Source organism: Phaethon aethereus, assembly GCF_964289735.1.
Source record: "Phaethon aethereus genome assembly, chromosome: 2".
NCBI lineage: Eukaryota > Metazoa > Chordata > Aves > Phaethontiformes > Phaethontidae > Phaethon > Phaethon aethereus.
In genome coordinates this window covers 103,910,900-103,936,247 of record NC_138582.1, presented here as the reverse complement: position 1 = coordinate 103,936,247, position 25,348 = coordinate 103,910,900, and the positions used below count along the sequence as shown (strand labels likewise).

Below are 25,348 nucleotides of genomic sequence, written 5' to 3'. Positions count from 1 at the left end.
TTAGTGTCCACCTGGCAGTCAGCGTTACTGCCACACGAAGACTGGCATCCTCTTCCAGCTGCTTTTGACACTTAGGCGAGACATAGCCCATGTCTCATTTACGTAGGCAATGAATTATTCACTTGTGACTTTCCACACATATGCATAGATGACATATAGCTGTATAACATATGCATGCATGTATAGATTCACTTAGCCATTCTTTTCATCAAATGAAGCATTATTTCCATATAATAAATGTGTTATTTTCTTCTGGGAGTTGCTGAGGAGCATTTAATCCATCAGATCATATAGTAAGTTGATGATATAGTTACAGTTTTCTAGATAGTTTAAGATATCACTTAACTGTGTTGATGGTAAATTACTATGCTTCTTTAACACCTGATACCAATCCGCACTATCAAAAAGTTGAAATAATATTGAAATTAAAAAATTAAACATTGTAATTTTCATCAGTGGTAATTACATACACTTTTTTTCAGGGAAATGATCGGCAATCTAAATCCACTGTTGGATCCAGTGACCCTGGAGAAAACAGTTCCTCACCTCAACTTCCCAAAGGCAAAGATAAAAAAAGCCAGAATCCAGAGGATTATGTGTCCAGACGACACTTTTCTAACAACTCTACAAAAGTAAAACAGACAGTAAGAGTAACAGCTTCCACAGGAGTCCTTCAAGATAATGGTCAGTACTGAGATAAACACTATCGTAGCATAGTGGCTTTTGATCTTCAGTTAAAGCAGTGAAACAGTGGAACAATATGCTTGTATAGTTCTTGAATTGTCTGTTTACTCTGGCTAACTGAATTTACAAAAGTTCTTTATGCTTAGGAAATGTACCTATGCATAACTGCTACATTCCTGGCTTCATTTACGTACCACAGGAGGCTGTATATGATTTTTAGTGTATCTTGGAAGTAATATGGTTCTATCTTTATGCTTTTGATAAAAGCATAGTATAAAACATATTTTGACTATTTTCCCACTGTTCTGCCCTGCAAAAAAGTGAAGAAAACGAGCTGGTCTGCTCAAAGGACACCTTGCTGTCCCTGAGGATCCCTGGTTATCTGTCTGGTTCTGTATAACAAAATGACTATACCCTGGGGGAATAACACAAACATGAACTCCAGTTAGCCAATAGCTGCTGAGACTAATCATACAGCAGAGCTGCTGGAAGCACTTTGGGAATTTCTCCTCCACTGTGCTGTGGCAGCAATTTAGAAATTTAGCTGTAAATATCCTTTTTGAGAAACTGCTTTTCTTATCTTATGGTGTGATATTCCCCCATTTTTTTTTTTAATGTCTAGAAGACTGTCCCCTCACTACAGATATTGCTGCCATGCTGGGATGGCTATTTTTCCTCATTAGTAATAGTTCTAAAAGTCATTAATACAGGCCAATTAATATCTGCCAAGAGAAATAAATTATACTTTTCATAGCATTTGACATTTCTTCTTACTGCTGTTTCAGTGTTAATAATTAAGTGTGGAGTAACAAATTGTGGTCTAAAACTTCAGTATATGTCATCCAACAGCACAGTTTTGTACCTGTTTGTCAAGATTAATGAGTTGTAAATTTACTTTGATTCAGGAGTAGGTTTGTAAATTTGAGTTTTAAGAGATCAATGAAATATAAACTTTTGTAATGTAATTGTCTTTTCAAGAGTTAGCTTGTTGAATTTCAGGTTTATTTTAGTCTTGATTCAAATACCATTCCATCCTTTTGCTGGTAAGTGGGCATAATTTTAGCTAACTCCTTTTCGGTTAAGATTTTTTTTTACTGAAGAACAACGATTATATTATAATGAAAGTGACTGGAAACATTTGCCCTTTATAACTCATGAAATGACTGAGTATATTCATAGAATCATAGAATCTTTGGGTTGGAAGGAACCTTTTAAGGTCATCTAGTCCAACTCTCCTGCAATAAGCAGGGACATCTTCAACTAGACCGTGTTGCTCAGAGCCCTGTCCAACATGACCTTGAATATTTCCAGGGATGGGCTGTCTACCACCTCTCCTGGAAACCTGTTCCAGTGTTTCACCACTCTCATTGGGAAAAATTTCTTCCTTATATCTAGTCTAAATCTACCCTCTTTTAGTTTAAAACTGTTACCCTTTGTCCTGTTGCAACAGGCCCTGCTAAAAAGTCTGTCCCCGTCTTTCTTATAAGCCCCCTTTAAGTACTGGAAGGAAGACCTGCAATAAAGTCTCCTCAGACCCTTCTCTTCTCTAGGCTGAACAACCCCTACTGTCTCAGCCTGTCCTCATAGGAGAGCTGTTCCATCCTTCTGACAATTTTGGCAGCCCTCCTCTGGACCTGCTCCAACAGGTCCATGTCTTTCCAGTGCTGAGGACTCCAGAGCTGGACGCAGGACTCCAGCTGGGGTCTCACCAGAGCAGAGTAGAGGGGCAGAATCACCTCCCTCGACCTGCTGGCCATGCTTCTTTTGATGCAGCCCAGGATACTGTTGGCCTTCTGGGCTACAAGCGCACATTGCTGGCTTATGTCTAGCTTTTTGTCCACCAGTACACCTACTTAAGTCTTTCTCGGCAGGGCTGCTCTCAATCCCTTCATCCCCCAGCCTGTACTGATACCAGGGGTTGCCCCAACCCAGGTGCAGGACCCTGCACTTGGCCTTGTTGAACTTCATGAGGTTCACACAGGCCCATTCCTCGAGCTTGTATTTTTTTCCTTGACATCATCATGGCTTATCCCTATTTTTCACAGAATGAGTGGTGCATGCTAAAAATATATGAGGGAGAGGCTGCCAGACTCAGAGGGGGTCTTTCATGCTTGGTTTACCATTTTTAAAGGCTCAGAATCATTATGTAAGGTCAGAATCATTATGTAAGGAATGCAGGGAAAGGCTTTTACATTTAGGCAGTTGTCTACCCTGGATACCTTCAATTGTTGATGTTTTCTTATAGAAGCAGTGACTTCTGTTGGGAAATGCCACTGCAGAATTCTTTATACAGAGCTCAAAATCCACATGTTCTGGTCTACTCTCCTGTTCAGAGTACTGAACTGCTCTGAACACCTCTACTTATGACTAGACAGATGTCAGTCAGACTTCTTACATTAAGAACAGCCAAGCCACATAACTTTTTCTGATAGCTATAGTGCCACTATGGTGGTTTTCTATACGCTATTTTTTCTGGCATGAGGATTTTTGTAAGTAAAGTTTCTACAGATGTTTCCGGGTAGCAAACCGACCCCTCTTGCCAAGGTGAGAGAAAACTTTGCCTTTGTGGGCTTTACATTAGCTTATCGGAGGTTTCCGATTGCTTTCTTTCATTTCTCAGTGGAGGGAAGAGTACTTGAAGCAGCAATAGTTTCTGTGTCCTTTCAGTAGGCAGTGACTAAGAGACAAATCTTACTTTGGTAGATAGCAGACAAATATAGGGAGATATTTACCTCTCCATACTTAGCACTATTACTGCTCCACCTACTGACAGAAATGGTTGGAAAGACAGTAAGTTTATTGAAGGAGTGGCTTCTTCTCACTTCAGCTTTTCCATGCTTTGTGATTCTTGCCTAGCTAGAAAAAGCTGTTCAAGGCAGCCAATTCTCTGGTTTGAGCTAAAGTGTATGTTGAGAGAAGCTTTCTGTTCTTTCTGCGCTAATCTGTTTAGAAGTGGGAATGGGCGGTTTGGTGTGTGCTGTTCTGCAAGTCTAGACAGATCTAGGTGGTCATGCGGGCAGTTGCGGAGAGAGATGAAGCATCTAAGTTGAATTCAGACAACAGTACAGGATGAGAAATCCAGAGCTGTGTAATGGATTTCTGGTGGGGTGCAATCTCTGCTCTCAGTGGATCCCTGTTGATGAGGGGATGAATACTAAGCTAGTGAGAACATTTTTCTTTTGCCAAGCACAAAAAGGAAACCATCTCATGCTCCTGTAAGTATTTAAGCCAACCACATTGACATTTGCAGCCTTGTGAATATCTACAGTTAAACTCCCCAATATTTGTTCAGACAGATCAAATGGAAAATATCCCAGGAAGGAGTTGCCTTAAGCTTCTCAACACAAGGCTACCATTCAAAGTGATTTTCAGCCCTGCTTGTATTTTAACAAGAGGTGCATCATTATTATTACATTAATCTGGCTCTGCTTAAATGTATTTCCTTGCCATTTTATTCAAACTAAATATAAGGATTTATGTATTTATGTATGTATGTATTTATTTATTTATTCTCTCCTTCCCTTTCTGGTTCCATTTTTCTTTCTGGTACTTTCTTGTAAGTGTGATAATTTTTTTTTCTGTTATCAAGAGCAAAATTAGGATGTCCCATTTCCTGCTTTTTGCTTTACAAGCCCTTAATAACACTAGCTAATATCCTATATTCACCATTTCATGTGAGAAACCATGTGCAGTTGTTCTGAGTCTGTTAGCTCTCAGTAGAACACTTTTTTGCTATGGCATTTTTCTAAATAAGTGGTTTATCATTGTGTGGAAAACATGTAAAGGGTGCCTGGAGCACTGGAGAGACATCTCACTTGTCCTTTTCTTTCCCTTTAGTAATTTTGGCTGAAAATTTGTAAGGGAGTGCTCCAGGTCCCTTAAAATCCACAGAGGTTTTTTTTGTTGGTTTTAGATTTCTTTCACCTCTCCAGAAGAGGTACAGCTGTGCTTGCTGCAATAGTTTTTGTCACAGTCGGCAAGCAATGTATCTGAACCACAGTCTGAAATAGGTGTGTCTCATCATGAGAGAAGGTAATTGAGCCTCTGTTCCCAGTTTATTTTCTGAATTGTCCGAGGTCTAAACAGACTGGTAGAGGTACTCAACATTTTGACAAGAGCTGATGCTGTTGGCAAAACGTCTGAGGTTTCTTTTGACCCACTGAGGCAAGTGGCATGCGTCACCATTTAAAGAGAAGCGGGAATGTGGGTGTGGATGGAAGTGGATGGCGTTTGAGGTGCAGCGTTGGAGGGGAGGCCGAGCCAGGACTAACGAGAGTGCTAATAGCTGTTGCTGCTTCTACTGCAGGAAGCAGGCAAGGCATTCATATCAAATGATATGTTTTTTCATAATCACCCTGTTAACCCAGCCAAACCCAAAGACAGCACTGAGTGCAGTTTCTTCTTGTTTTGTTCTGAAGCATGGTGAGTTGGGTAACTTACCCATATAGTGGCAAAATCTAAAAATTCACAAAGTTTAATCCAGTGATAACTGTTTACAAGAACATTTTAATGTGCTATTATTGTGAATGGGGCACATAAATATAGGAAATTATTTCTTACTGAAATAATTAATGTGCCAGAAAAAAATTCATATGTTTCATCATTAACATTTCAACACTTAAATGCACCTATAAGACTGTTAGTGGTACCTAACACCACTCAATTACTTTGAAATTGAGTGCTTCAATGTACTCAGTATACACATTTCCCTAGGATGCAATAATGTCTTTCAGAGAGACAGGAAATGTCTAGATTTAGAGCTACAACTGTTTAAATTTACCCTTATCTTTGAGAATCTCTGAAGACAGCATTTCTTTTTTAAAATATTTTTTAAAAAATTATTATTGTGATGATAGTTTTACAGCTGGAACTATTCCTGAGCAATATATTAATAGTAGGTTGTGTGTTACTCAGATAATAAGTTTTCTAGGTTTTATGCATGCAGATTTTTTCCTTTTTTTCCTATTGAATCCTAGCAATGTAAAAGAGGAGTTAACACACCATGCCATGTGTATCTATTACTGTATGTTCCTTTTCATTGTTCTTTCCCATGTAAATGAACAGCAGGCTTCTCTCTGGAGCCTCTAGTCAAAAGCACTAGGAAATAAACCTCTCCATGTGGGATGTGAAGGATTCTTAAATTGCTCTTGCACTTTCTTGCCCATGTTTGTCTGCCTGTGAGAGACCGTGGCACTTGCAGGCAAATTTGGGGAAGGAGGACAACTCTTGAAAAATCAGAGCAAAGGCCTTCGCTCAGGTCTGACCCTGTGTGGGAGCTCCACTGTAGTCAAAACATACATAGCTTGTACTGACGTGGTTCAAAGAAAATGTACTATACTGACTCCAAAGGGTCATCTTCTATGAAGTATTGTCTCCTGAGTGTTTCTTCTGGTCACATCTCAAGAAGGACTGACCTGAAGCACAGGCCAGGCAGGCTCTAGGAGCTGTGAGCTGTTAGTGTGGAGTGCTGCTGCTTCAGTTATCCTCTTGCCCAGCTAACTCTCCATGTCAAAGACCGCCCTTGACAGAAAGCCAGCTGGACCATAAAAATATAGGGTTGCAAAGGTCAGCATTACACCGTATTTCTGTCCTTTATGATTTGAAGGGACTGAACTGCTGTGTGATTTGTCATGTGAAACTTACTGCCAAAGGCATATTATTTTGTGACTTGATAGCCTGTTTTGCTATCAAGTTTGTTTATTTCCCATTAACTGAATATTTTTCACCCGTGGGACTGTCTATTGAGTTAAATACAGCACAGGAGCTCCATTAAGTATTTCCACCACATTATCTGTCTGCAGGTGAGAAGTGGAAGAACAGAGGTAGATGGCAGAGTAATCCCCTTGAAAACTTTCCCTAGAGAGTCTCATCAGTCAAATCAGTCAGACAAGCCCACTGAATACAACTCTGTCAGTGGGGGATCTGAAACAAGTAGATGAGTTGAAGTAAGCAAAGCCTGAAACATTCTGTCCTCATCAACACTGGCATTGTTTTTATGGCGCACCATAGAAGAGTCACCTGGCTCAGTTTTGACCTGTGCAGCCCTTTACCAGAAAAAAAGCTCACAGTGGTGAAGTCTCACTGCCGTGTTTCCTTGCTAACCAAAGAAAGAAACCAGTCTGCCTCTAGACCAGGTTGTGGCTGGCTTCTCTGCCTGCTTCTTTTGACGTATGAAGGTGACCTTTTGGTATACCAATGAAGCAGGAAAGAAAGAAATGTTAGAAATACGCAAACACTGAAAATACTTTAATACCCAAATGACCTAATGTGTCTCTATCCTACAGCTTTTTGTTCATGAGTCAGTAGGCCGCTTGGGTTTAATCTGCCATGGAGTACATCTGAAGGTACATACCATCTTCTTGAAATTAGAACAGAAAATGTGAGGATCACCACTTGCAGCGTTCTTTAGAAAAAATGTGTTCAGGTACATCATCTGAGGCACCAGATACACCAGGCAGCCTGTCTGGTTGTATTTCCAACTTCCTGTGTGTCAAGCAACAGTGTTATCATTGTTCTTGACCGAGTGTTCCCAAACATGACTGCTACTGAAGTTGGATTTCAGCCTGCTGTTACGAACTTCATTTCTGCACTTTGCAGAAATCAGTATCCTGACTAGGCAGGTCTTCAAGCAAATGTGTAAGCTAAGTCCACTTCTTGTACCTGTGTCCTGCAGTGGTCATGGTCCTGCTGCCAGGAAAGCTTTCTCACCCAAATGAGACTGTCTTTGACAACCTTTGTTCTGATTAATCCCATGGAGAGCTCCCAGTAGAGAAGATGAACTGCAGGAGAAGTTCCCAACTCCGTTTCTACTTGTCTTTTTTTATCCCTTAGAGGACATCTTGTAGGGAGTCACTGTTGTCTGCCATGCTTTCCATACTGTTGAAGTAGTGCATAAGGGAGAGGCTTACTTCTTGCTGATGACTGAACCAGGTGGCCTTCAGCAGCTTTCTAGTTTATCCTGTAGGGTGCTGTGACACTTTCATACCTGTGTCGTTGCCAATTGCTCATCTGTAAAGCTGAAGCTGTTAATAGTGTATGTATACATTGTTTATCTGTCTTTTTTTAAAGGAAATTCATAGTGACTAATACTTTGGAGCCTTTCAGATTCTCTTGTTATTATAGCTTTCATTAAGCTTGAGAGGGGTAATAGGTAGAGAGCATCTAACTTCTTTCTAAGGAAATAAACCTATTTCTGTGGAAATAATTTTTTCTTATTGCTAGAATTGTTTGAATGCATTAATATGGCAAAGACAAATAATAATAAAAGTGCTGAATAAAAGGGTGCTAGCGGGGTTGCAAGATTTGCTGATGAAGAATTCATTGTATATTCATAGTTTCTGTGCAGAAAGCTAAGTATAGCTTAGAACATGTAGATGATGTGGTATCAAGTTGATGTTGGTAAAGCAAAAGAAATGCAGAATGGTAGGTAAATGGTGAACTGATTAAATACTTTATAGGGTGCTACTTTAGTGATAAAGGTTTAGAAAAACATTGATAAAGCCAGTTTTGTGAAAATCTCTTCTGACAATACAGCTGAGGTCATTAAAAAGTCAGTAAGATGATGTGATATGTAGAGATAAAAAATAATGAATATCACATGGTATCAAAATTTTAGGTGATCTGTAATTCTTTGAAATTGTACCTCAGAAGGAGGCATTGTAGATTTAGGAAAACCTCACGGAAAGAAAAAAAAAAGGTTAGGGATCTGAAAAAATACACATGAAACAAAAGAAGCTGGGATTTTTTTATTGCATCAAAAAGGAAGTCTTTTTATTTAAAAATAATCTATGTTGGATAAGAACAATACCCAGCATTATGATAGATATTCCTAACAAACTGTGGGTGTGATGTAGGAATTCATATATCAAGTTCTAAACTAGTTGCTAATTAGGAGGAGTATTTCAAATCAAAGCATAATTATCCATCATCTGACTACTGTTGGGGTTTTATTTCTTTTCTTTCTCCGCCACGCCCCCCCCCCCAGCATCTCGTGCTGTCATTGTCAGACATAGGGTGCTGGTGTGGATGAACCGCAGACCTGATCTGGTACAACAGTTTCTACAGTGCGCTACATTCTGTTTCTTAGAAAATCATACCTTTCTTTCAAATAGCCATCAGCAGAGGCTTAAAACTGGCTAAAAACACATAGTGGTGCGACGGGTTGACCTTGGCTAGATGCCAGGTGCCCACCAAAGCTGTTCTATCACTCCCCCTCCTCAGCTGGACAAGGGAGAGAAAATATAACGAGAAGCTTGTGGGTTGAGATAAGGACAGCTAGAGAGATCATTCACCAATTACTGTCACGAGCAATACAGACTCGACTTGGGGAAACTAGTTTAATTTATTGCCAATCAAAATCAGAGTAGCATAATGAGAAATAAAACCAAATCTTAACACACCTTCCCCCCACCCCTCCCTTCTTTCCGGGCTCAACTTTGCTCCCAATTTCTCTACCTTCTCCCCCTGAGGGAGGCGCAGGGAGACGGGAAATGGGGGTTGTGGTCAGTTCATGACATGTTGTTTCTGCCACTCCTTCCTCCTCAGGGGGAGGACTACTCACACTCTTCCCCTGCTCCAATGTGAGGTCCCTCCTATGGGAGACAGTTCTCCACAAACTTCTCCCACAGGCTGCAGTTCTTCACGAACTGTTCCATCCTGGGTCCTTTGCATGGGGTGTAGTCCTTCAGGAACAGACTGCTCCAGCATGTGTACCCCATGGAGTCACAAGTCCTGCCAGCAAACCTACTCCACCATGGGCTCTTCTCTCCACAGGTCCTGCCAAGAGCCTGCTCCAGCGTGGGCTTCCCATGGGGTCACAGCCTCCTTTGAGCATCCACCTGCTCTGGTGTGGGGTCCTCCACGTGCTGGAGGTGGATATCTGTTCCACTGTGGAGCTCCACGGGCTGCAGGGGGACAGCCTGTCTCGCTATGGTCTTCACCATGGGCTGCAGCCAGAATCTCTGGTCCTCCGCTCCTTCTTCACTGACCTTGGTGTCTGCAGACTTGTTTTCACATTCTCACTCCTCTCTCTGGCTGCAATAGCTGCATGCTGGTTTTTTTTCCCCTTAAATCGGTTATCCCAGAGGCGCTGCCACCATTGCTGATGGACTCGGCCTTGGCCAGCAGTAGGTCTGTCTTGGAGCTGGCTGGCATTGGCTTTCTCAGACACAAGGGAACCTCCTAGCATCTTCTCACAAAAGCCACTCCTGCAACCCCCCATTACCAAAACCTTGCCACACAAACCAAATACAAGTGGTTAGAGCGTTCATTTTTATTTTTGCATGAACGGTGTGACAGATTGCACATGGCAATCTCCATGTTTTCCCTCCATCCTTCTAGCTCTGTGAAATGAGGCTTTTAGTGTCTGCCATATGATAACTTTCTGTTTTCATATGAATGCTGTGATAGTCTGGTTTCCCACAGAAAGATTTTCTTAATGCCTTTTCAGATCTCTGATGTTGTTTTATTCTTACAGTAGCTAGTAATTGTTCTTGTGGAGGGTAAAATCATAGGAAATTAATTTAAGGAATTATGGCAATAATTTAGGACAACTGACATTAAGAGTACCATGCATTTAGTAATGAAGAATACTGGTAAAGCAATAGGACTTTTAAGGCAGAGTAGAGATGTGAAGTAGAAAATACTCTTTTTCTTACACTCTTCATTTGTTTGAAGTCAATTATTTAGTGTTAGTCTTTATCATTTTTGCTGCCAGAGTCTAAATATGCTGCTGTCTGAATATATTAATAAGTTTTATAAATTTTGGTTCAATTAAATTCACAATTAAAATATATGAATATATTTATTTCAAGTGTAAGATACATAGCCCTCTACATTTCCAAATAAGTTCAGTCAATTTCTTCTGCAAGTGTATCTAAAGAGGTGGATGATATTGTGATGTGAGTCAGTGCATCAAGGTCTCTATACCTCTGTTTGTCTCACTTTATTTGGCTTGTGTTTTGAATTAATCCCTGAGTTCCACAGCATGGCTTTCTTGCCTTAACTCACAGCTCAGCTAAAGGTTTTGTAAGCATCTGAATTTTGAGATCTCAGTGGTGAAGGACACTCCATATGAAAGGTTCTTGCAAGAAGAGGTGTGGGATTCTGCAGGAGATGACATGGCATCTGAAGTCAAGATGAACCACTATCAAAAGAGCCAAATTTCAGAATGTGCTTAAGCATGTATATTTTTTTCCCCCATTAAGGATGCAGTCTAGGTTTCTGTTTCTTTTTTACTGGGACTCTGGCACCTGCTCTCTTAAAAGTAAAAGAGCATGTTTGTGAAGAGACCCAATCCATCAGTCACATACTCGCTTAACTGTGTCTTTGTCAGACTCACTCATGTGCTTATATTTAAGCACAGACATGTGGATCTGGAAGCTCAAGGCTTTACACATATTTACTCTTTGAAGAAGGAGCTATTATCCTAAACCTAAAATACATAAATCACCACACAAATCACTGGGAAAACACAGGAGTGTGTTCAGTGCTATTATTTAATACTTAATGGCAGTTTTCACACATTTCACACATGGTGTTCTCAGTATCATCATTAAACAACGTGGATAAAACAGTTCATATTTCATATGGCACAATTTACAGTCTCTGTTACAAGAATACAGCTAAAACCTCAAAATATATAATTCCTAAATATATGAATTACTAGTGATTGATATATGTTTCACAGAGACATATTCTGAACCAAAGAATTATTCAGCATGTATATGATCATATGAGTGTATCTGCATTACAATATTAAGTGAAATAATCTCTTAATGTCAGTGATATTGAAAAAACAGATTTAAAACATAATATGTAAGTCAAGCCTTATAAAATCCTTTGATCAATACAGTGGTCGAGTGTAAATATGTGCCCATTGCACCTTTGTCTTTTATTCCCTTCTTCATTTACCATGAACAATGTTAAGGATGCTTCTGTCCGTCATAAGCTGCACAATTTAAAATATAAAATGTACACACAGCTCAGATGAAATATATGAATATCCTATCCTTTTAATAGGGTGGTGTGAGTGTTCTGTTAGTTCAATAGGAGGCCTATTGCATTTATTTTTTTATTTCAATGGAAATATTTTTAAAGGACTTATGGTTAAAATGCTGGTGTTTAAATAGTCCCTAGCTGACATTTGAAGATTCTCAAGCTGAATCAGATGTAAGGGAGAGGACTGGATTAGTCCAGAGCCAGGATCCTGCTCTTTGTGTAAATAGCAAAAACATATAATGTGCGTTAGTACTTAGCACTCCTTGTACTGTACTTCTATAATTAAAGTAAGGAATGCAACCAAGGTAGTATGTGTCAATTTACTCCTTAATGGGACTATCAGTATTTTCTCAGCGCAGAAAAATTGTCGGATGACCCCAAGTTTGTGACAGATGCATTTCATAACTGCAGTTTTCTCCTGTTCCTCATACTATTATGGAAGAAAGCTTCTGTTTGTTTTTATTGATCCTGTAGCACCCATGAATAGCTGTGGCAAGCTTACCCTAACAACTCTTTCACTGCTTCTCAGTCTGGCCTCCCTGCACACTTTCTACCTCCTTTGCTTTGCTCCCTTCCTCCTCCCCTTGCATCCCTCCCCACCTTTTATTGTTCTTTCCTCTGCTCTTTACACTTTCTTTTCCAGTTACTCTATGATGCTTTTCCTTGGGTCCATGTGGCACTTCATTAATTTTATCTATTTTCATCTGTTTTCTTTCCATGCCATTTGTTGGTCTTTCCTCAAGTAATCCTTTCTATCAGGCATTGATTCTCCAGGATCTGGAGGTCTGTGTTCAACCCCTCTTTCTCTCTTAGCCTTCCTGTTCATCTTTGGACAATTGCTTGGGCCTAGATGCATTCTGCAGCCAGTAGAGCATCTACAGGGAGACCAATGTGTGTAACAGGAGGCAGTTCAGCCCTCCTAAACTGTTCCTACCACCTCTCTGAAACTTCTTCCATGGCTAAAGGATATGTCAGAGCGCAGCTGTGGAAGTGCTTGGTTTGCCAAGGCTCTTGTGGAGTTCCTGCATAGGATCAGAGGTGGTGAATGGGAAGACTCAAGCCTTTTCCTTTAATCAGCTTGGGAGCAGACAGGATGTGCCATTCTCATTTGACTATTTTTCACCTCCTTTTGTACTCAGCCATGTGTAGCTTTGCAACAGGCGCTGACATGTGCTGTGGTTTTGAAGAGTAGACTTTTCAAGAGGCTGCATCACCACTTGTACAACAGGCATCTCTTTAAAGTAGCTTCACAGCTTGAAAAGTTTTCTTTAGACTTTATTCAAGTCATAATTCATAGCTTTGTAGCTTTCTTTTGGAGTGATTTATAGCTCCAAGTCATTATGTGAGCATGAAATATAACTTTTTTTCTGACTAATACAAAGCTATTCTTTTCAATGTATCCATTAAATGTATGTCCTGATGATCTTTAAAATGTCTTATGTGTACTTTCAATGGTTGTTTTATGGACTGTGACTTTTTAAAGCAAAAGTAGTTTTCTGTGCAATTCCAGTATACTTTGTATTAAAATAATTGTAGTGTGACAAGAACTCAACAGAGCAAAGAATATTGGTTTTTTGCATTTTAAGTATTCATTACAAGTTAATGTGAATGCTGTGCTACAACTGGAACAAGAATCTTTGATTCAGTTAAAAGGAAAGAAAACGAACAGGCAAACCCTGGACAAATTTTGTTTAAAAACTGAAGAACCATTGTTTAGTTTTAACAAAAAAAGCTTAATTGAAGTTAATGTTAAAGATACTGAGCCTCTGGGTTTCAGAATACAAATAAGTGACTATGGCTTACACTAGCACTCAGACATGCCATGTGCATATTTGTACTTACGCTGTGCTTATATGCTTTATTTACATGCACGCTGAGGACCCATTGTGCTCCCCTTTGGGTGTGCAAGGAGCTTGTACTGTTGGGATGGTATGTTAAGATCTAGAGGGCAGATGAAGGGTACATGTCTTTTCCTAAGGGTACTGTTTTTCTTCATCTGTTATTTTCAGTACTTCTTTATATACGAAAGACCTGCATTAACATCCAGTCCTACTTGAAAGGACATATAGGCTGTTGCTTTGTGTATCAGTGCAGACTCTTTCCCCTCTAACCATGTATGATTTAAGTGCTCTGAAATGTCTCCCTGTCAATAGGATCTTTCCCTCAGTCCTGGTTTGCCACCTTGTCTCTGGGTCAGATGGTTTTCTGCAGCAGTTGTGTGACTAGTGGGGCTAAAGTGGATGATAAAAAGGCTTTAAAAGCTGTGAATGGGAGTGGTTTATTCTATGTTAAGGCCCTTCTGTTTCACCTGGAGATGACTGTATGCTTCCCTCCTAGGCAGGCAACTAGTACCATACAGTTGATTAGCTCTAGTATTTCAGCTAGATTCAGTCAGTAGAAAGGAGCATTGCAGCTTTCTTCCCAGTTTGCTTGTGCATTTTGAAGACATATGTTTGAGGAACAGAAATTGAGAGGGAAGTGTGTGTGTGGCCCTCTTTCTACCTTTGCCGACAATTGCCAAGCTGTAAGCTCTGCCCTTGTGGGGTGAAGAGCAAAAGTAAGAGCGGGCATGAGCACACCAGAATTCTCAGCACATCCATGGTCCATCTGCATTACTAGCTGTTCACCAACACGCTGCTTGGGCTAATAGCATTCAAACTCTGCAGGAGTTTGAATGCTATTAGCAAGAACTAAAAGAGGATTATTTGCAAATACTCCAGCTGTAGTGTACTTGGCCTCCCCTTTGCCTTGTCTATTAAGAAGGCATGAACAGAAGCTCAGAAAAGGCTATTTATTTGGAGAGGCTGTTTGTTTCAATCTCTTTCCCCATGGCAACAAGAAAGATGCAGTAAGTCCTGAAGGTTTCTTGACCGTGGTACACTTTCAGATCCCAGCTGCTCCTGGAAGTTTGTTGAGGACAAGATGCATCTTGCCTGCCTCCTATTGTATGAGGGTGAGAGGATTAATTTAAGCTGGACTTCTAGGCTCCAGCCATCAAGGATATACAAATGCGTCTGGAGATGCCCATTCTCTCATCTGACAGTGAAATTAGAAATCTTGCTTAGACCAGATGCGACGTACTGTATGGATCATGTAGGTAATTCCTGCCTTGAATGATGACATTTTCAGTTTCATTTTAGAGTGAGGAGTCTTATTCTGAAATGGAGATGGATTTTTGATGGAGAGCTAGAAGCCAACTCCAGGAACACAGTGATAATGATTGCTCCCAAGTACTGTTTTGATCAGTATAGCTCCACTGTCTACTCTGAAGGCTCATTGCAGTTCCTCAGCTGGCTTTGTAGGTTTATTAAAAAAAATTCCTTCAAATTCAAAGGCTTTGGATTGGGTGTGGGAAGCACTTATCGCTATCTTACAATTTTTATTTTATATTTTCCCTGATGGACAGTGAAAAAGACTCTTGGCATTTTAGTTGGCTGAATTTGGCTGTCACAGATGTGGGATTAATTTATTTTAAACTGAAACCAATAAACTGCACAGTGAGTTTACACATGCACATTTTGGAGTGTTCTGACATAGATAAATAGAAAATATTCATAGCTGAAAATGTATCCCATATTCTTTGCTGTCCTTGTCCCTGAAAATTTAGCAGTTACGTGGAAACTTCTCTCTTTTGAGTGCCAGAGTGCTGGAAAGTGATTGTTTCCTGGGACTTAAAATCTGAAGAATTATGCTTATAGCATATTTAAAGCTTAACCTAATCTTCCAACAGAGTTTAGTTGGGCTAACCATGTATTTACTTTGAATTTTTTTTTTTTTAATACACTGAAAATTTCACCAGCATGCCATTCATATTACAACTGATCCATGTCATAATCCTCTCAAATCAAGATGATTAAAGAATTTCTTAATGTTGAAAGCTCTTTGTGCAAGATTTAAATTCACCGCTTCTTAAAGCAAATCCAGTAACTGTGACTGTGAGCTGGTGCTTTCATTTTTGTAACTTATAAGGCATGCTATTAATGTTATGACTGGACTCTCATTGCACTGGTAGAAATCTAAATAATATTGAATATATTACATATAACAGTAATTGCAACTGGAAATGTGAGGTTTAGATCTTAGACTACTGCAACTGTTTCATCAGAATTTGGGCTTATGAAAGTGACACCAAAGGCACATTTAATTATCAGCATCTTGGTTTAAGATTTAAAAAAAAAACAAAACCAAACCTACTTATTTTTTGGTTTGCACCACATTCTGTAAATAGTATACTGTAGGATTTTGAACAGCAAAGTAGCAAATCCAGAAGTGCAGTAGAAAATTCTTGTAAGGGAGCACCCTCATTTTAAAGCCTATTCCATTCAAATACAGTAGTTTAATTGTGATTATATGGCTTTCAAACTAACCCCCCACCCAAACTATAACAGAAGTTCTAGAGATAACAGAATGTGAAGTTTGATTTCTCACTATGATTTGGAAAAGTACTATACTGGAGATGGGCTGAGCCAATCCACAGTTTTTCAGATCTAGTTTTGAGTATTGTGAGGTCTTAGAAATTAGAAATAATTTCAATTTCCTCATTTTGCTATTGGCTAAAAATTAATTAAAAGGAAAGCTGCATAGAGCATCAGGTATGGCAGCCACTCTTGCTACCATGCTCTGAATTGCTTTCAATAAAATTATGAACTTACCAAAGAGTATAAACCTGGACTGCTGAATATCAGCTGTGCATTGTGAGCTAAAATTGTTGTTGTCCATGCTTTCCTACTGACAATTTTTAGGGTTAAAAACTCACTGTAGTTAAAACATAGACACACAAGACTGTATCACTGCTGTGTTGTCAAAGCAGGCAAAAACTGTGCTGAAGAGAGAGCGATCATCTTGTTTCTTATTTGCAGAGATTTTACAGGGCCTGAAGGTTTATTCCTTGCATTACAGGAGATAAAATCGCAATCTATAGTAAGAAATGAGAACCCTTGTTGCTGTTAGTGTGTATTGTTATAATGCTGAATCACCGTAGTCAGAATACATTAATGCCAGTGGGGAACTAAGATGATTGTAAATCTTGCAGGCTCTTTCTTTGAGCACAGGGGTTTGCTTTTAGTAAAATGAATGCATTACAAAACATAAACTGGGCAAATAGTACTTGGCAGCAGGAAAGCCACGTTGCTTAACTCACTGCAGGATGGAGTGTAGGTGTACTGATGCTCAGTTTGGAATGACTGGACCAGGACAGACATTTCAGGGCTTTTGCATTTGCTTCGTGACAGTTTAGCTCTTAAGATCCAGCCGTACCCAAGAGAAGGCTGAGTTTTGGAACAGGCATAGAATTAAAAAAGTTGTGGCTGAATGAGAGCTGCTTGATTAATTTCAAAATGCAAATGGTCTTAATAAGCTGTCATTTAAATAAATTAATAAATTAGATGCCTAGAAACATGGAGAATAAATGAGGTGAATGACCAAAGTAGGGAGAAGGAAGAAAAATCCTCGTATTATGACACACAATCCTTTATTTTTGTAGTTGTTTATGTATAAAGACGACTGAGCTATTGCAGCTGACAAAGGCAGCTTTTCCTTTGCTCTAGCATTACCACATTTCTTATCAGTAAAGGAGACTGCCGTATACAAGGTCAACCTCTAGCAGCACCTTTTGCAGTTTCTGTTGAGGTAGTCAGATGTCAGCAATCTATAATGGTTTGAAATCTTATTAGAAATTCAGTATTTACTGAAGAGAGGAACTAATTGCTTAGAAGCTTGAGACTGCAATATTATCAGGTGAAGAAAAATACATATTTTTTAATATTCCCAACAGTTTCATATGTACATTGCTACCAGCTTCTTTTTAATTCTATTAACTTTTTGATGACAGAAGCCACAGGCACGCACGCACATGCAAACCTATCACAAAGGCAGTGGCTTTTTGTTGGAAATGGGCCTTGTACAACAGTGAAAATTTGAACAAAAAAAAAAAACAGCCACCAAAAAAACCCCAGAAAAGAAAATTGTACTGTGGACAAGCATAAACCTACAAGTCCTCCCTATTCCTCATAGCAATTTATTCAATTTAATGAGCCACAGATTTTTTACATTTTGTTTCTAATTTGACTTAACATTTTTATGAGGCAGCCTCTGTGGTAAGTCACATTAATTTTTTTTATAGTCATATTAACTTCCTTGCTTACATACAGAGCTTACAGTTAGTAAATGCCTCTGATTTCCATAAAATATTCAGGGCAGGCTACTATTACAATGATTTTTTTTATCCCTACTGCTAAACTTCAATCAGTTTAAAATTTGAAATGCATTAATGACTGTATAATGTTGTAATTTGTGCTGCAATAAATGTTTTACAGTTAATGCTGATTAGGAAAGGAGCTTATACAAGTGTCATTAATTGCTATGCTTAATTATTTAAAATTTATAGATTTCTTATGAGTTAATTGAACGTATAACTCAACTACTATTTAATAAAACCATATAACTTTCTTGTTTATTGAAGTGTACAAAAGGATTCCATCTGAAATACTGAATGGCATCAGACAGAAAATGATCTTTGCACTTTAGGCAGCATTTGTTCAGTTATACATGCACCAATTCATTGCTTCTTTCTGTACATACTGAACTGAGTGGCTGCACAATACACTGAACACCTGCATATTGAGACAACCAGTAACATGTATCAGGTGAAATGTTGTTACTCAAAATGTTTTGGGCATTTATAAATTTACTGTTGATGATAATTAATCTGTTCTATACCTGTCAGGAAATTAGCCAGAAGTATAAAATATCTAGAAAATTCCCCTGAGTGGTCAGTGGACTCCCTTTCACAGAAATGAATTCTCAGGGATGGCAAAACCAGCGTAGCTGGCATGGGTAAGGGGACAGGACAGAGTAGGTAACAGAAGATTAAAATCCTTGGCTGTTAAGAGCCATTATACAAGAAGCATAATTTACAGCAGTCTTAATATTGTCTTAAATTGTATTGGTTTTATTTGTCCATTTGCAAAAAAGTCAGAGGTGAAAAAGTAATGTAAGAATACAGTACCACCTTTTCTTATCTTTGGTGAAACCAGCTGAGCACTGACCTGCTTACTTTATGAAACAGATCTTGGTCAAATACAAAATCAGAAACCCCATGCCCTATTTATCAGTCATCATCCTTTCTAAGGTTCTGATCCAAACCTGACTACTCTGCCTTTCACCCATAGCCTCTGGACCTGATTTCCAAAGCCTAAGCCTTCTAAGAACATCCTCCCTTATGTAATTTCACCACGTTTTTCTGCTGAAAACGTTCTCTTGTTCTTATTATTTGTGTGGCTCCATTGCTGCTAGCTGCAGAGGCTAGCCATAACATAGGTGCCAGTGTTTCAACAGCTGTATCATTTGACTTTGCTTAGGGCAGGTTGAGTTGGTTCCCCCCCTCCCTTTTTTTTTTTTTTTTTTTTTTTTTTGAGACACTAGCCTACCTCTCTTCAGTGGAGCTGTTACCAGGCTCCAAGTGTTCCCTTTCCTGGTAACCCACACAAGGCTTTGGAGAATTCAGAGCTTGAAGCACTCTGGGTCCTTTTGAGATTTCATCAGCCTTTCTTTCTGTGGGATTACAGAGCTGGAGAAGAGGTGAGAGAGAGCATAACTCTTGGAGAAGCTCTATAGGAAACCACTTGTGGTTGCAGTTTTCATTCACCTTTTCAGCCTGAAGCCAAAAAATGCTGTAATAATTCTTTCCCCAGACTGTAAAGCCACTATCCAGAGGCTTACTAAATATTGTTTGTTCTAAGAATAAACAAGAATAAGAAATCAAGAAAAATATTTGCATTTTTTCATTGTTGTTTTTTGCCTCACCTCTGTCACAAACGAGTATGTGTGGGAGCATCTGAACATAGAAATTCAGTTGCAGATAAGTACTAGTAAAATGACATTCCTTTTCTTGGGCTTTCCTGAAGGAAAATTCCTTTAAGAAGCTTAAATTGGCATGGGTACCTGCTGGCTTGTTCTTTCCTTCCCTCTCATTCTTTCAAGCTTCTACTCTTCTGCTGCACATAGCCCATTTTTTTTTGCCTTCCTGCCAGTGTGCTGGACCTAATTTCTTCCCTTAATTTGCATCTGTGTTTCCTCATCTTTCTATTTGCTCTTGTACAGTTCCTCATTCCACAGATTCCTTCTAACATTACTGTGCCCTCATCAACTCCCTCTGCGTCCATATCCTCCAGCCTCTGCTCTCTCTCCAGTTGGCTCCTTCCTCTTGAATGCCTTTTCCCTCTTGTGATCTTCTCTTTCCCCTTCTGCAGGTTCTTCTTTCTCCTTCTTGTCTGAATTACTGAACATGGCCCTGCTCTAAAATGATCAGAAATAATGGGAGAAGATTGTTAGGTTACCCCACTTCTCTCAGTATAGGGTATAAAAAATAGTGGTGATTTTTAGCTCAAGACAGTGTTTTCACGCAGTGACTAACAAAAACTGAAAAATTCCAGTTTCTTCTTGTTTTCTGGGCACCATGGAAAAATATCCTCACAGAAGATTGGGAGACTCTTGATAATATTTTGCTTGGCCTGTTGACAGAAGGAGCACTCACTGTAGCACGGAGAACTGAGAACCTAACTGAAATAAATCCTCTGATCTATAGTTGTCAGCAAAGCTGTAGGGAGACATTTTGGAGCTCAAAGTGCCCTTGAATCTTTTGCTGCCATAGTATTCTACTCAAATTGAAGCAAATGGGTAGAGTATGCAGCCTTACAGATTGACTGTAAGGCTTGGACTTAACTTCCTTTCTTATTCCCTTTTAGAGTTCTTCTGCCCCAATGTTGCCATGATCCTGACTGTGGCCAATTCTGAATTAGTTTGAGGCACAGAAATTCAGAACTAGCTCTTGCATGAGGAGCCTGTTTGATCTACAATATTTTATGAGCCATTTATTTTATGAACCAGGGTTGTCAAGCTTTGGAACAGGCTGTCCAGGGAAGTGGTTGAGTCACCATCTCTAGAGGTATTTAAAAGATGGTTAGATGTGGTTCTTAAGGACATGGTTTAGTGGTGGACTTGGCAGTGCTAGGTTAATGGTTGGACTTGATGATCTTAAAGGTCTTTTCCCACCTGAACGATTCTATGATTCTGTTTGGGGTAGGCATAAATGTTCCATCTAATGGAAGTGCTGGGAATTCTCTTTTCAGTAAGATATGCTACTTATTCCTAACTTCAGTACAGTTTGCAATATAAGCCCATAACAATATAGAATGAAGCCTTGCAAAATGTTTTTTCATGTAATTTATAGCATTATCTAAAATGTTTTCTTGTTTTTTGTCTCCCTTAGAGACATGTGTAGAAAGTGATTAATGATTCAGAGACAGAGATGTGAAATACTGCATCAATAAGACTTTTTGGGTGCTTTTTTTTTTCCCTAAACCAAAAGGCACTTCTGAAATATTACCTATAAAATATGAAGCAAAATTACCCAACCTAACACATTTTCTTGGGAGGTGCTAACTCACAACACTGATAATAGTGATTAATGTGGTCTGCAAACTCCTGCTGAAAAGATCTTGACACAGAATCACATAAACAAGTAATATGTTGACCTTTCACTCAGCCACCCTCCTCCAGATATTTGTAAATTCACATGCAAAAAGTGTAAATACTTCTGGCTGAAGTAGAGTAGCAACACTAATAATCTTTACATTTTTAGCTATTTTCTTAATTCTCCATTTAATCAAGTTAAGTTTTTGTAAATTATTCTACAATTTCTGTATTTCTTTTCACTTTTGGTAGCAAAAGACAAGAGTACGTCCTAAAGACTAATTTCATTTTTAGCCATTTTCTTAGGAATTTTTTATTTGTTCAAGTGTTACAACTTTCCCATTTTTCAGTTAGTGTCATTTTTTTCCTCACATGTTTTGGCACATTTCAGACTAAAGTGTTTTTCTTCCTTCTCTGACTATTAAATGGTACATGTGTTTTGGACATTTGTCTTCCATACTCTCATCTTTGTGCAGAGGTAAATAACTAATTTCCCTTTGGTTGTCAATTTTCTTATTTCCTTAAATAGTTTTTCTTTTCCTTTTCTGACAACAAATCTTTTCTGCCATCCTTTCAGAAGCCAACTAATGATCTTTTGTGTTGTATGCATTTGAAATACGCTATTCTTTAACTACTTGTTTTCTTCAAAGAATATAGCTGTTCTGAAAACGGGATAATTTCCCATTTTGTCTGAAAACATTGTCCTTGAAGTTTTTTTAATTACTTCTGTGGTCGCTATTCTTTCCCATTGCAACCTGCCATCTTGTTTTGGCATCTTCCATTCTGTGGAAGTGCAGGAATGCTATTTCAATTTAGAGTGCTTTCTGTGCAAGACAATGAACAGTGGTTTCCTTGAGAGATGCTGGAAGGTTGTGCAGAGCTCTTTTCAACTAATCTCTTTTCATTTATGACCAGCTTTCTGAGTAGCCACCAGTTAGAAAGTGCTTGGAGGAAATCCCCTGGGGATTTCAGGTTTTGCTTACTGAACCCCCCCTGTTACTAGCTTTTTGGGTACACTCTTTTGAATGGGAAAGTTGGTTGCATGACCTGGGTATAAACTTATTGTCTTCTTCCCTCTCCCTCACTCCCTCCTGGTTTCATGATTAAGGTTTTTGAAAATAATGGCATGACTCTCTCCTTGTGTGGGGTTCAGTTGCTGGGTTATTCAACACAGCCCTGAGGCTGATCTACTCTTCTAAGGAGAGGTGCTTTAAAATTGAGAATCCTCAATTCTTGAGATGAGTTTTGTGGATTTGGCCTCCAAGGCCAACACATGTTCATCTCCCTTGTACTTATTCTTTTGCCCTGCAGGAGAAAAATCTGATGAGGATTATCTCTGTACCAAAGTCCTTGTACCTCTAGAGGCCAGACAATCCCCATTTTGGTTGAAAGACTTGGGGATCTTGAAGGCAAAGGTGTTATTACAGAGTCTAAATGAAATAACGGTGATATTAAATGTAGTTATCTCAGACATTGAGTTGACTTTTTATAATTCAATGAGCCAAGGAATCAAGGAAAAGGTTATTTTCTTAAAGTACTTAAGGGAAGGCCTTGAGTTAGGACAGTCATCGTGATGGCTTTCAAGGAACACACTACATTCTCTCAGAATATGGTGGTGATCTGTATCTCAATCAAATGTCTATGATAAGAGGCAACAAAGATAATATCAGGTAAGAGAAACAGAACCTTTTGTCCCTTAGAGAGCTCAGAAAAATGGGAAATGTGAAGTGCATTGATTATTTGAAAAAGTACAAATAACATCCATGCAGACACATTTTGTTGCTACTCTCAACCACTCCATGTTTGTATTGCTGAATTTGTCAGAAGACCCCTGTCTCAGCAAAGGAGTCTGTAATGAGATATATATATGTAGATTGTCCAAGATTTACCACGCTGAAGCAAATATTGGGTGACCTTAGTGTTTAGTTGTTTTCAAGGGAACATACTAAACCTGATGCATTATATTTAATAATCCACAAAAAAAAGAAATTAAGAAAAGAAAATTATTATTTCCATGCTAAATATGAAGATGGAACCTTCTTCAAGACGTGTGAGATGTTTAGGATAAGAATCCAACAAAACATGCTAAGAACCCAGTAGTATTTCCAACACTGGTACTTTCAGAGGACAAGTAATATAGATCTTTTGGTGTGGTGAAGTTTTCAGTGGGACTGATGCTCAGGTACTCAAGCTGCTATGTCCATCAAAAATCCCTCTCCTAAGATGCAGTCAGCAGTACCACTCTGGAATATCATTGTGGTGTTCCATAGACATCTGCCATTCTGCCAGATGTCCGTTTCTACATCTTCATTTCGAACTGTGAGAAAGCTTGAATTTCTGGTGCTCTGGTTAGTGGTCAGTAAACATCTAAAGCCATCTGGATGACCTGCACCTCCTCTCCAGTTAGCCATTTGCAGTGGTATGGTATGCCTCAGAATTTTGTTCCCAGGGTAAACTCTTTCCTTGGCTCTCATAGCGATGAGAATGTAACAGGAAAACTAACTTCCAGAGTAGTCAATGCTGACTTTTTATGCAGGTAGATTCCAGATTTCTCTAAGTCTTGGGTTTTTTTATCCATTCTTTTTCATCTTTCTCAATGGTTCTGTGAATGGTTCAGCTGTTGGTAGAAAGGTAGCGCTGTTTATTTAACAGTGTCCAGCAATGTAGATCAATTTGCATGGTCAGTTGATATTATTAAGTTCAAATCCTTTTATGAAGAATTAAGAGGCAATCCAAAACAGCACAAGTATTTTTTCCTCTTTCTTATTGTAGTTACTTACTATGTTGGATATGAACATGTCAACAGAGGACCATCTGTCTTTCCTAGATAGGTGGAGAGAGAGGGAGATGATTTGAAGTAACCTGTGCTCTGGGCTCTTTTCAGTTTGAGGGGAAGGGAGAGAGGATGCTTGTCACTTGGAAATTGTTTGTTTTCTTATGTACCTGTCTTCACTTTCCTAGTTAGCTAATACAGAAAGACCCACATTAGAAACCTCAAAGACCCTAGTTATTACTTACACCTGGGGAAAAAATAAATTACCCAAACTAAATGGTATAAAATCTTTGCAAAATTGAATATCATTGTGACCATTAACCTTGTTAGCTAGGAGTATGTGCTTTTTAAATGTGGATGTGAAGTTTCAGCTATAATTCTACTTTCATGTGCCCAAGGGTAGGGATTAGCATTAATCCCACTGTTTCTGTTAATCTTTTATTCCTTTCCTGGTTCACCATGTTTGCTGTTGATCCAGAACCTGATATTTTTGCTAGATTTGTGTTATAATGCTAATTACTAGAGGGTACTATCATTGACTGTAGAAAAAGAAGTAATATGCTGTTGTAATGTGTTAATTTCAGATTTATTCCTTACCTTTGCCAGAAGTGAAGGAACTTCAGATCCAGGGTTTTGTTCATTCAGTCTCTGTTTCTTTCACTTTCCTTCCCCCTCTTCCCCCTCTTCCCCCTTTTTCCTTTCCTTCCCCAAATGGTGTAGCATGTAAGTATTTGTTACTAAAAAGGAAAGGAAAACAAATTGACAGCAATGGGAGACTGAAAATTTAATTAAAGAATTGTATAGGGAATGGTGGGTCAGCTGAGAAACCTGCTCTCAGAAACAAATCGCCTGCAATTCAGCAGTTGTGCCACATAGTGTCGCAATCGGACTTAACTTCCTTCCACTCTGTATCTACCCCCATGGTAGGTGAAGATCTTTATAAAGCCAGAGAAGAGCAGTCTGAAGTGTGGGGGGCAGCTGAAGTGCAGGAAGATGAAGATACTCGTGTAGAAGTTCCACTGGACCAGGTACTGATCGAGCTTTAAATAAATGGCTTTTTTTAGGACCCCAGCCTGTGTGTTGTTATTCTTTCCCCAGTTTCTTTCAAGTGTACAGCATAATTCTGTGGGGATCATTGTAACAAGCTCAATGATGCGGCTTCTTTTATGGGAGCAAATCTTCCTTTCTCTGTTAATGTGTCAAATATCAGTTACCTTTTCATCATACATCAGCTTGAGAATTGCTCTGAGAGCCCTTAAGAGCCATAGAGAATCAGGACTTCCTACCTACCGAATAGATCCACATGGATTGCAGTCCCTTTGTACTGATGGAGCAGTGTAGAGGGCCTATGGCATAGGATCAAGAATTCCTGCAGTCCTGAACCACAAACAGGTGTAGATTTATCTGATTTTTATTAAAGCT

At 39.1% G+C, this 25,348-nt stretch overlaps 1 protein-coding gene across 1 annotated transcript in view; it reads left to right on the top strand.

Annotated features, from left to right (window-relative positions):
- DCDC2 (doublecortin domain containing 2) overlaps positions 1-25,348 on the top strand; it is a gene marked incomplete at its 3' end in the record, with an annotated part of 71,224 nt that overhangs the window by 32,704 nt on the left and 13,172 nt on the right. The window contains exons 8-9 of the mRNA XM_081996845.1: positions 483-684; positions 24,854-24,954. Coding sequence (XP_081852971.1) covers positions 483-684; positions 24,854-24,954 — 303 coding nt within the window. The remainder of the gene's footprint in view (positions 1-482; positions 685-24,853; positions 24,955-25,348) is intronic.